At 34.6% G+C, this 13,781-nt stretch overlaps 1 protein-coding gene across 2 annotated transcripts in view; it reads right to left on the bottom strand.

Moving 5' to 3' along the window:
- Nucleotides 1-13,781, bottom strand: part of ATP2C1 (ATPase secretory pathway Ca2+ transporting 1) — a 140,273-nt gene that overhangs the window by 40,660 nt on the left and 85,832 nt on the right. For both annotated transcript variants that reach the window (XM_081301663.1, XM_081301664.1), the window contains 5 exons: nt 12,300-12,424; nt 11,433-11,530; nt 9,362-9,457; nt 9,186-9,275; nt 787-891 (listed from right to left, as the gene is read on the bottom strand). In XM_081301663.1, coding sequence (XP_081157789.1) covers nt 787-891; nt 9,186-9,275; nt 9,362-9,457; nt 11,433-11,530; nt 12,300-12,424 — 514 coding nt within the window. The remainder of the gene's footprint in view (nt 1-786; nt 892-9,185; nt 9,276-9,361; nt 9,458-11,432; nt 11,531-12,299; nt 12,425-13,781) is intronic.

Here is a 13,781-nt window from a genome sequence, read left to right as displayed (position 1 = left end):
ATTCATATTAAATAAAATTTTAAAATAATATATAACTTTTTGGTAGTTGTAGATGGGCAGAATGCCTTTATTTTATGTGTGTGTATATGGTGCTAAGGATCGAATTCAGTGCCTCGCACATGCTATGCAAGCACTCTGCCACTGAGCTACAGCCCCAGCCCAATAACAAATATATTTTTAAAGTAAATTTAAGCATCAAACTGGTAGCAGTAACTATGAATGCATGATTATGCAATGTAGATAATTCAGAACTATTATGCAAAAATTTCTGAAATACCCAGGAACAAATAAAAGCTTAAAATACCTGTGCATGTCATTTATCAGTTTCTAAACTGGATCAACCAACATGAATTACATACATTTGGAAACCACTTTTCCACCAAATAAAGTGGGTTTTGTTTGTTCTAAAAACATTCCTTCAAAGAAAGAATACATATTGACAATACACAGTCAGAAGAAACCTATAATGAACCATTAACATTAGAACAAAAAACATGTGGGAGAGAACTTGATGTCACAAGCTCCAAGAAACTGAGACTAGGCTACAGCATGTTTATTTGAGCACCTAACAAAACTAAATATATCTATACACAGATTCTATAAGAGAAAAGAGATCAAGATAATCAGAAAACAAGAAGAAATGGGTGCACTATTAATTATGCATACTTTAAAACAACTAATCTTTATTTAATGTATACACATTGTTTAAATCTCAAGGCAGAGGGTACAATAAAAATAGTGACCTAAGCTCAACAGGTTATAATTATTCTTTAAAAAGAGAGATACCTGCTGTGTTCGGTGTACACACTTAACAGCCATCCACTTCTGCTCAGAGCTAAAAGGATATTCAGCTTTTCTGATATAGTCTTGTTGAAGTCCATCAAGACCCATCTAAATAAGACGAGGAAAAAAAACAACACACTCAAAGTAAATTCTAACCATCATGTAATTATTCTTCCTTTAACAAACAAATTTCATGACTTATACCTTGGTTAGTTAGATAAGTAATTATTCTTCCTTTAACAAACAAATTTCATGACTTATACCTTGGTTAGTTAGATAACTGGATTATTTTTCACATAATGGTGAAAAACTAGTGGTAGTCCATTTATATTTACTGTATTTCCCTGAACTGTAGCATACATTTTCAACCTGAAAGCCTGTGTATGTAGATATAGTCTAAGGTATGTTACCTGGACTATGTATATACCAGATAATATTGATCTACCAGCTCAAGTTCTTATACTCTAACTATATTAATCTACCAGCTCAAGTTCTGGAAGGAAGCAGGATACAATGCAAAGATACACAACCAATATTGAGCAAGAATTTCATAAATGACAGAAATTTTGGATCTCCCACACTTCTTAGAGACACAAATTTGTCTTGCCTATTGCTACCATCCTAGTTCTTTTTCCCATTACTTTATATCCTTACTAATACCAATGTCACATGCTGCTCTCCCTCTCAGTATCCTTTGCATCTTCTTCCAAATATCCAAAAATATCTTTAAGCTACTCAAAAATTTCATTTATTGGTTTTTGTTTTCTATTATAATAATGTTCAGAATCTTTTGGCATCTGAAGGTCTTCTAGAAACCAACCATATATAGCCTATTAACAATCTTGCTGGTTACTCAAACACCTTTAGCCAACTGATTAGCCACAAACCATTCTGTGCCTGTTTATTCCTCTATGCTTTCATTCTAGCTCTTTCCTAGCTTCCTTCATTTAACCCCTTCCTATCCTTTAAAGCTCAACTCTCAGATATGAATCAGCAATATATTCTTAAATGTGGCTCAATGTTTTGGATTTAATTTTCTTGGTCTGCCTTTTATTCCAAGAACATCAGTTATACTCCCTACCTAACATGTGAGGCCTCTGACCATAAGGAAGTGGTTTTTCGTCTCTCCAAGAAGCTAATATCTTGTAAAGTATAACACAGGACATCACTTTTTTGATATTTTTAAAACAGTTATTCTATGTGTCTTAGTTACAAGGAGACCAAATGACAAAGAAAAGTAGTTTTCTATAGAGAAAACATATGTTCTAAAACTATCAATTTATCAATAAAATGTTAAAATATAGTCGGCGGCCGGGGCAGCAGAGGCCGCTGTGAGGAGCTCCGCGCTCTAGCCGCCGCCCTCCGTCGCCCTCGCTCCCGGCGCGGATCACTAGGCAATGCTGAACTGACGTGGATCTGGAACGAACAGTCTGGGCCTCTCAGAACACATACTGAGCCTGAATCAGCTGAATTCAAGCTCCCGTTCGCCTGCTTCCCTCAGACAAACAGCTGTGACTCAGCACTGATCCATCCAGCTGAAACAACTCGTCGGCCCTTCTGTTCCTACGGAGGTAAATGCCAACCGAGCCTTCATACGTAGTGGACCGGGGCTCGGGAGAGACAGTAAGGACCCACCCGTTGCATTGGTCACCCGGCAAAGGGAAACAAACTGTCGCCATTTGCAAGAGATACCACCATGGCAGAGAACTGACGTCACCAGACTGCGGCAGAAGAGATAACTTCATTGAAACCTGCGGCTACAGTGACTTCTTCCCTTCCCTTCTAATACCTTTCCTCCCAAGCAACAAATAAATTTATAGGAGTAAACAGTAACTCAGCAGTCAAACAGAACAAGAAGTAACATGAGCAACTTGAAAAATCAAGGAAGAAAAGGAGTACAAACAATGCAGGACAGCCTACATATTCAGGAGGACCTAGAGTCATCAAAAAAATGGTCATATAAAGAACTCAAGGAACACCTTAGACAGATGGAATGGAACCTTAAAGAGGATACGACACAGCAAATTCAAACAGCGAAAGAACACATTGAGAATGAATTACACAAACGGATAAAAGAAGAAGTTAAGCATCTTTATCAGGAGATAGAGATTATAAAAAATAATCAAACAATAATTCTAGAAATGAAGGAAACGATAAACCAAATTAAAAACTCAATTTAGAGTATCACTAACAGAGTGGAGCAAGTAGAAGCCAGAACGTCAGATAATGAAGACAAAATATATCATCTTGAAAACAGTCTAGCCAACTCAGAAAGGCTGGTAAAAAAAACACGAGAAAAACATCCAAGAGTTATGGGATAACATAAAAAAACTAAACTTACGAGTCATCGGGATAGAAGAAGGTACAGAGATTCAAACCAAGGGAATGAGTAACCTGCTGAATGAAATAATTACAGAAAACTTTCCAGAAATAAAAAAGGAAACAGATATACAAATTGAAGATGCATACAGGACACCGAGCACACAAAATCACAGTAGACCAACGCCAAGACACATTGTTATGAAGATATCCAATATACAGAACAAAGAGAAAATATTAAAAGCTACAAGAGAAAGGAGACAGATTACATTCAGGGGTAAACCAATAAGGTTAACAACGGATTTTTCATCAGAGACGCTGAAAGCAAGAAGGTCATGGAACAATGTATTTCAAACACTGAAAGACAATGGATGCAAACCAAGAATTCTGTATCCAGCAAAATTAAGCTTCAGATACGACAACGAAATAAAAATCTTTCATGATAAACAAAAGTTTAAAGAATTTGCAGCCAGAAACCAGCACTGCAAAGCATTTTGAGCAAAACACTACACGAGGAAGAAATGAAAAACAATAACCAAAACCATCAGTGGGAAGTGCCTCGTTAAAGACAGAGGGCGAGGGGAAAGATAATCATGGAAAAACAAACTAAATTTTTTTAAAAAAGGATAAATAATCAAACATGGCTGGAAGTACAAACCATATATCAATAGTAACTCTGAATGTTAATGGCTTAAACTCTCCAATAAAGCGACATAGGCTGGAATCATGGATTAAAAAAACAAATCCAACAATATGCTGCCTCCAGGAGACACATCTGATTGGAAAAGACATACACAGGCTGAAGGTGAAAGGATGGGAAAAAATATACCACGCACACGGTCCTCGTAAGCAAGCAGGGGTGGCCATCCTCATATCAAATAAAATCGACTTCAAGACTAAGTTAATCAAAAGGGATAAGGAAGGACATTATATACTGTTAAAAGGAACCATTCACCAACAAGACATAACAATTATCAATATTTATGCACCAAATAATGGTGCTGCGACATTCATAAAACAAACTCTTCTCAAGTTCAAGAATCAAATAGACCACAACACAATAATTATGGGTGACTTCAACACACCTCTCTCACCATTGGACAGATCCTCCAAACAAAAGATGAATAAAGAAACTATAGAACTCAATACCACAGTCAATAACCTAGACTTAACTGACATATATAGAATATATCAACCATCATCAAATGGATATACTTTTTTCTCAGCAGCACATGGATCCTTCTCAAAGATAGACCATATATTATGCCATAGGGCAACCCTCAGTAAATATAAAGGGGTGGAGATAATACCATGCATTTTATCTGATCATAATGGAATGAAACTAGAAATCAATGATAAAAGAAGGAAGGAAAAATCCTACATCACATGGAAAATGAACAATACGTTACTGAATGATCAATGGGTTACAGAAGACATAAAGGAGGAAATAAAAAAGTTCTTAGAGATAAATGAAAATACAGACACAACATATCGGAATCTATGGGACACAACGAAAGGAGTTTTAAGAGGGAAATTCATTGCCTGGTGGTCATTCCTCAAAAAAAGAAAAAACCAACAAATAAATAACGTCACACTTCATCTCAAAGCCCTAGAAAAGAGCAAACCAACAGCAAATGTAGCAGAAGGCAAGAAATAATTAAAATCAGAGCGGAAATCAATGAAATGGAAACAAAAGAAACTATTGAAAAAATTAACAAAACTAAAAGTTGGTTCTTTGAAAAAATAAATAAGATCGACAGACCTTTAGCCATGCTAACGAAGAGAAGAAGAGAGGGAACTCAAATTACTAACATACGAGATGAAAAAGGCAATATCACAACAGATGTTACAGAAATACAGAAGACAACTAGAAATTATTTTGAAAACCTATATTCTAATAAAATAGAAGATAGTGAAGCATCGATAAATTTCTTAAGTCATATGATTTGCCCAGACTGAGTCAGGAGGATACACAGAATTTGAACAGACCAATATCAATGGATGAAATTGAAGAAGCCATCAAAAGACTACCAACCAAGAAAAGCCCAGGACCGGATGGGTATACAGCGGAGTTTTACAAAACCTTTAAAGAAGAATTAATACCAATACTTTTCAAGTTATTTCAGGAAATAGAAAAAGAGGGAGCTCTTCCAAATTCATTCTATGAGGCCAACATCACCCTGATTCCGAAACCAGACAAAGACACCTCAAAGAAAGAAAACTACAGACCTATATCTCTAATGAACCTAGACGCAAAAATCCTCAATAAAATTCTGGCAAATCGAATACAAAAACACATCAAAAAAATTGTGCACCATGATCAAATAGGATTCATCCCTGGGATGCAAGGATGGTTCAATATATGGAAATCAATAAATGTTATTCACCATATCAATAGACTTAAAGATAAGAACCATATGATCATCTCGATAGACGCAGAGAAAGCATTCGACAAAGTACAGCATGCCTTTATGTTCAAAACATTAGAAAAACTAGGGATAACAGGAACTTAACTTGACATTGTAAAAGCTATCTATGCTAAGCCTCAGGCTAGCATCATTCTGAATGGACAAAAGTTGAAGGCATTCCCTCTAAAATCTGGAACAAGACAGGGATGCCCTCTATCACCACTTCTATTTAATTTAGTCCTTGAAATACTAGCCAGAGCAATTAGACAGATGAAGGAAATTAAAGGCATAAAAATAGGAAAAGAAGAACTTAAATTATCACTATTTGCGGATGACATGATTCTATACCTAGAAGACCCAAAAGGATCTACAAAGAAACTACTAGAACTAATAAATGAATTCAGCAAAGTGGCAGGATATAAAATCAACACGCATAAATCAAAGGCATTTCTGTATATCAGCGACAAAACTTCTGAAACGGAAATGAGGAAAAACACTCCATTCACAATATCCTCAAAAAAAATAAAATACTTGGGAATCAACCTAACAAAAGAGGTGAAAGACCTATACAATGAAAACTACAGAACCCTAAAGAGAGAAGTAGAAGAAGACCTCAGAAGATGGAAAAATATACCCTGTTCATGGATAGGCAGAACTAACATCATCAAAATGGCGATATTACCAAAAGTTCTCTATAGGTTTAATGCAATGCCAATCAAAATCCCAACGGCATTTCTTATAGAAATACATAAAGCAATCATGAAATTCATATGGAAAAATAAAGACCCAGAATAGCAAAAGCAATTCTAAGCAGGAAGTGTGAATCAGGCGGTATAGCGATACCAGATTTCAAACTATATTACAGAGCAATAGTGAAAAAACTGCATGGTGCTGGAACCAAAACAGGCGGGTGGACCAATAGTATAGAATAGAGGACACAGAGACTAATCCACAAAGTTACAATGTCTTATATTTGATAAAGGGGCTAAAAGCATGCAACACAGGAAGGATAGCATCTTCAACAAATGGTGTTGGGAAAACTGGAAATCCATATGCAACAAAATGAAACTGAATCCCTTTCTCTCGCCATGCACAAAAGTTAACTCAAAATGGATCAAGGAGCTTTATATCAAATCAGAGACTCTGCGTCTGATAGAAGAAAAAGTTGGCTCAGATCTACATATTGTGGGGTCGGGCTCCAAATTCCTTAATAGGACACCCATAGCACAGGAGTTAATAACAAGAATCAACAAATGGGACTTACTCAAACTAAAAAGTTTTTTCTCAGCAAGAGAAACAATAAGAGAGGTAAATAGGGAGCCTACATCCTGGGAACAAATTTTTACTCCTCACACTTCAGATAGAGCCCTAATATCCAGAGTATACAAAGAACTCAAAAAATTAGACAATAAGATAACAAATAACCCAATCAACAAATGGGCCAAAGACCTGAACAGACACTTCTCAGAGGAGGATATACAATCAATCAACAAGTACATGAAAAAATGCTCACCATCTCTAGCAGTCAGAGAAATGCAAATCAAAACCACCCTAAGATACCATCTCACTCCAGTAAGATTGGTAGCCATTATGAAGTCAAACAACAACAAGTGCTGGTGAGGATGTGGAGAAAAGGGTACACTTGTACATTGCTGTTGGGACTGCAAACGGGTGCGGCCAATTTGGAAAGCAGTTTGGAGATTCCTGGGAAAGCTGGGAATGGAACCACCATTTGACCCTGCTATTGCCCTTCTGGGACTATTCCCTGAAGACCTTAAAAGAGCATGCTACAGGGATACTGCCACATCGATGTTCATAGCAGCACAATTCACAATAGCTAGACTGTGGAACCATCCCAGATGCCCTTCAATATATGAATGGATAAAAAAAATGTGGCATTTATACACCATGGAGTATTACGCAGCACTAAAAAATTACAAAATCATGGAATTTGCAGGGAAATGGATGGCACTAGAGCAGATTATGCTTAATGAAGCTAGCCAATCCCTAAAAAACAAATACCAAATGTCTTCTTTGATATAATGAGAGCAACTATGAACAGAGCAGGGAGGAAGAGCAGGAAGAAAAGATTAACTTTAAACAGAGACATGAGATGGGAGGGAAAGAGAAAGAAAAGGGAAATTGCATGGAAATGAAGGGAGACCCTCATTGCTATACAAAATTACATATAAGAGGTTGTGAGGGGAATGGGAAAATAAACAAGGAGAGAAATGAATTACAGTAGATGGGGTAGAGAGAGAAGATGGGAGGGGAGGGGAGGGGGGATAGTAGGGGATAGGAAAGGTAGCAGAATACAACAATTACTAATAGGGCATTATGTAAAATTGTGGATGCGTAACCGACATGATTCTGCAATCTGCATTTGGGGTAAAATTGGGAGTTCATAACCCACTTCAATCTAATGTATGAAATATGATATGTCAAGAGCTTTGTAATGTTGTGAACAACCAATTAAAAAAAAAAGAAAAGAAAATGTTAAAATAACCCACAATTCTCTATAGGCTCTCATTTCCAGTAACCTTATTAAGAAGCATCCAACTTCATACAACTCTCAAAAGTTTTTGCAAACTATTCTTACAAGTAGAAGCAGTTATTTTTCTTAGGAAAATAGCAAAATGGAATTTTAGGTTTCTCACTGAAACAAATCTAAGACTTGGGATATTAAATAAATTGAGACAGACAAAAGGTCACTGAGTACATCACTCCTCTCCACAATTTTAATGAGACACTCATTTTAAGAAATTGATAAAGGAGGAAAAGTGAATACTGGTAAAAGAAAAGCTGATTCTCATAATTACATAAATCTTTACATGAAAACACTACAGAATATTGCCTTTTTCTCATTCAAAAGTTAATATTTCTCAGCAATTAGAAATAGTTATAAAGCTTTTCAAACATAGATCTCAGTATTATGGAAGAGAGGAACAATTCTTCATTAAAAAAAAAAATTCATCACTGGTCATTAGTTTGTACCTGGCACATAAGGAATGAGGCTGAATCCCCCAAAACTAAAGATCAAATGTTCTCTCTGAAATTCAGATGCTAACCCACAATAATGGGGGAGGGGAAGGACAGAGTTCAAAATGAAATTAAGGTAGGGAGGGGAAGAGAACAGGAAAGAGTAGAATGAATCAGGCATTAATTTCCTACATGCATATAGGAATATACAACTAGTACATCTCCATATCATGTACAACCACAAGTATGGGAAGTTATACTCCACATATGTATAATAAGCCAAAATACACTCTATATAATCATATATATCTAAAAAGAACAAATTAAAAAAAATAAAAAAGAATGAGGCTATTCTGAAATAGTTCTATGATCTATATTTCTACAAATAAAATTGGTTCCCAAAAGACAGCAAAAATAATGAAATACTATCAGTCTTCTTCACTTAATATCTAAAACCCAGTTAATACCTAAATCAATGGCCTCTCATTTTGTTGTGAGAGTAATGCTTCATGTGTCAAAGGAATCAGGTACAGGACTGGGATTGTGGCTCAGTGGTAGAGTACTTGCCGGCCATGTGTTAGGCACTGGGTTTGATTCTCAGCACCACATATAAATATATGAATAAAATAAAGGTCTGCCAGCAAGTAGAAAAAAAAATATTAAAAAAAAAGAAAAGAAAAGAAATCAGGTACATACCTTCATTGCAAGAGCAATCAAGGCTCCTTCTGTTGGTTTTCCCATTAGAGTATTGTTCCTAATTACAGCATCATTGCATACACAGCCCGCCTGTGAAATACATACAAACTATGAATGCATCATTGTGTCTTTAAGTTATAATAAAGAAAGATACCTTCTTGGAATAAACTATTTACCTCAACAATTCTGCTAACAGCTGGATTATAGAATCCATGAACAACATCACCATCAACAATTACTTCCCCAAACTGATTATAGCCAACTCCAGTAACCTAAGGAAAATAAAGTGGAATCATTAATACAAACACTAGTGACAACACTTATGAAAACCAAAAATTATCCTGAGCTACGTTCATTTTTATGTTGTTGAAGTATAAACCTAAAAAAAGCAATAAAAATTGGTCTGAAGAACATGTAATAGTTAAAAGAATAGATTCTAATTTTCACAATGATTAACCTAAAAAGATTCTGTCTTCTGCTTATAATATAAAAAGTATGGGTAAGCTGGGCATGAGGCTGGCAATTTCAAAGCCAGCCTCAGTAAAGGCGAGCTGCTAAGCAACTCATGAGACTCTGTATCTAAATAAAATACAAAATAGGACTGGCGATGTGGCTCAGTGGTCAAGTGCTCCTGAGCTCAATCCCTGGTACCCTACCCCCTCAAAAAAGTATGGGTAAACCATGAAAAACTCTACAGATAAATGAGCTTAAATTTATGTAATGCTACACTTATAATTTGCAAAGAACTCAAATCCATTACCACATCTAACACCTGACACTATGACCGAAATAAAAGCTAAATTCTTTTCATAATTATTCAGGCTCAGAGACATTAAGAAATTTATGCTAGTACTTATAAAAACTATTTAATGTAATCCATACCATACCAATTTTAAAAACAAATGAAACAAGGCAGATACTTAATTCTATAAGGCTAGAATCCATCAAACCAAAATATCTAAATATTATATTAAAAATAATACAGTTTAGAGAGAAAATAATTAACAAATGGTTAATGCTGGAAATACAAAAATCATAGATTTAAAAAAGGAAAAGAAGACCTAAAGAAGACTTAAAGAACGAAGATTCACCAACATAGCTTTGGGTGACCTTGATCAAATTTCACACACTAAATAATAATAGTTTCATTTTATGTAAAATGGACCTAAATAAATCCAACTTTGTCAATCTGTCTAATGCTTACTTTGCTCAGTAAAGTAGCTGCAAATATATTTTAAAATACTGTACCCTATTAAATAGTGTTGCAGTTGAAAATCTTGCCAAGGCCGAGAACAAAAGGAACTTGTTTTCAACCAGCTTCCGCAAGAACCACCACAAAGATGTGCACTTGAAATTATCAATACACAATTTTTTAAAAAGTTATTACTCATTCACCCATTCAAGTATTTATTATTATAATACAGGCCCTACGCTAGTCAACAGAGTTCCTGTTCTAACTCATAGCATATCCGGAAAAAAGACAGTAAATTTCACCTGAGATAAAGGCTAATGAGATATGGAATGCTAAACAAACACATAACATAGGGCAGCTGTGGGTGGTCTACAAAGCTCTTCTGAAAAAGTGAGGCTGAATTTAGGTGCAAAGGATGAAAAGACATCAGACTATCTGAAGAAGTAAGGACAGCATCTAAGGTCCTACGAGGAATTTTGTCACATTGGGAAGAACTGTAAAACCATATGTTTGCTGTATAGTAACCAAAACAGGCAGCATATATGGCTGGAGAGAGAAAAAGAAAAGATCATATAAGGCCTTGATATCAGGATTTTGAACACAATGAAAAACTACTGAAGTATTTTAATTTAGGGTGTGACATGTTCAAATTTCAACTCTGAAACAATCCCTTGAACTTCAGAGAGTAAGTGCATCAATGGATACAGAAAGACTAGTAGAGAGGCTTTATCAGAAGGCCATCTGAAACTAGGGAAGCTAACTACAAAATAAATGGTTAGGAAAGTTATTGAAGTGAAAATTGACAGGATTGGCTGACAGATGGTGATTAAAAGGAGTACCAAGGAGAAATTAAAGTTTCTGAACTGAACAAGTACCCAAGTGACACAAAGACCTAGTAGAATTACACGAGAAGGAAATAACTCTGCTGCTAAGTTCATAGATCTTCTGATGCTAAAACATTGGAATTGTCAGGAATGTTAAATACCAAGCTTCTTAACAAAGGTCTGCTATTGTTTCTTAAAAAACAAACAAACAAAAAAAAAAACATAGAATACCTCAGCATGCAGACCCTCTGAAGTAAATATGTGAGTAACAGTCATTTCATTCTTCGTCAGTGTTCCAGTTTTATCTGAACAAATCACATTACAGCAGCCTAGAGAACAAATCATTATGTGTTATCAAAAGAATGAGGGGAAAATACAGGTTGACTTATAAAATAAATCAAACTCTGGAACACCGTCCTAGTCTCTAAATTTTATACAGATCAACTCATTCATAATTTTAAATTAATTTCTCACCATAAGGTAAATTTTCTGAAATTAAAAATAATTAGATGTTCACCTTCTCTTATTTAGTTTCTACAAAGCTATTCCATATTAATTTTATGCTATGATTGTATATAATACACTTTCTAGAAGGATTGGAGGGTTCCTAAATATATATCCACATCATTTCTTCAGTAGAAATTTTTTGAAGTATTTCACTTTCTCAACATTAAAATGCAAATTAGAAATTAAATTTAATATAATTTTGGACAACCTAAGTATTTTTTAAAATTTCACAGCATATCATGAATAAAGTTATATTAGACGAATATATAACTATTATATACTTACTGTTCTTATAAGCAAATTCAACTCAAGTATGACACTTTGGAATCTGTAATTATCAATTATTTTCTGAGAGATGTCAAAAGAAAAAATTCTATTAATTTCACTGTATAATTTGCTATTGATTTTTCACCATGATTCAAGCATTAGAACATTCAACAATGCAAAAGATTTCTAATACCATATGAAACAGTACTCAAGTCAAACATCATTGTGCAAACTGCTAAGACAAAAACTAAAATCCAAACATGATTCACTGTTGATATGAACAAACACATCATTGCATAAGAATGCTTTTAACAACAGACTTACCCAGAGTTTCAACAATAGGCAGTTTTTTCACAATGGCTCGTTTTTTCACCATTCTCATAACACCTAGGGCTAATGTCACTGTGACCACAATAGGAAGACCTTCAGGAATTGCTGCTACAGCCAAACTATAATCAATATATACAAAGTATTAAGATGCAAGTTAATCAGCACAACAATAATTTGAATTGGAAATTACTTAAAATATCAAAGTTAATTCTGTCAATTGCCCAAAACAGACTTCTCAAAAAGGAAAGGAAAGTCAATTTCCTGGACACTTACTAGCTTCTAGGTTAAGCACAATGGTTAAAAAATATAGATTCTGACATCAAATTGCCTTGTTTGGCATCCCTGGATTCACCGACTTTTACTTGTGAGACCCTGGACTACTGGCTATTTATTAATACACCTATGTATTCAATAAAATATAAAGAATAGACATTAAACAAGATCAAAAACTTGTAGGGCGAGAAATGTAGTTCAGAGACAGAGTGCTTGCCTAGTATATGCTAAGCTCTGGGTTCAACATTCAGCACTTAAAAAAAAAATCATACGAATGTTTATAGCATTATTCACAATGACCAAAAGATAGAAATGAGCCAAATGTCCATCAACTGATGAATGTATCATTCAGCCATAAAAAGAAATAAAATACTAATCTACAACATGGGTAATCACTGAAAACATGTTAAGTAAAGCAAGTGAGACACACAAAGGCCACATATTATGTAATTCCATTCATATGAAATATTTAATATACGAAAATCCATAGAGACAAAGTAGTTGCTAGGGACTGTAGGCTGGTGAGGCACAAGGTTTTCTTTTGGGGTGTTGACAAAGTTCTGAAACTAGATAGCAGTGGTGATCATAAAATACTGAATATTCTTAACTCCAATGAACTGTACACTTTAAAATGAAATATTTTATGGCATGTACACTTTATCACATTTTTTTAATTCACTATTTCCTTCTATTACCTAACAAAACAAGTTCCATATTTCATTGTGCCACCCCAAGTACAAAAATACTCCTATCCTTCATTCTATGGCTATTTCCTCTTATGCTTCTACACCCTGATTTATAATATCTACTTTTCCTTCAGTATGATCTAATTTAATATTATTAACAACTTGTTCTAGAGCCATAATTAACCTTTCTATGTTTTGTTTACAGATAGATTCTAAAGGCTAAAAGTAAAGAACATTTACACAGTGATTACCTAAAAGCATACACTGCAAAATTATATTAATACTTCCTTCTCTCCTTTGGAATACTCTTAAGAATTTTCTAGCTCAAATGGAATCCACTTCTCTTAATACTTCCACCTATCTTCATTAAGTCAGGAAAAGAGGCAATCATGATTTATAATCTACATCCAAAAAACCCTTTAAAATTAGTCATTTTATAAATAATTTATAGAGGAATAAACAGATTTTTTAAAAAGTCACATTAGAAATTTTCAGTTTCATTTTAATCCAAAATTAC

Source organism: Spermophilus citellus (assembly GCF_964194105.1).
Source record: "Spermophilus citellus genome assembly, chromosome: 7".
Lineage (NCBI taxonomy): Eukaryota > Metazoa > Chordata > Mammalia > Rodentia > Sciuridae > Spermophilus > Spermophilus citellus.
This window is presented reverse-complemented; position numbering and strand designations above follow the sequence as displayed.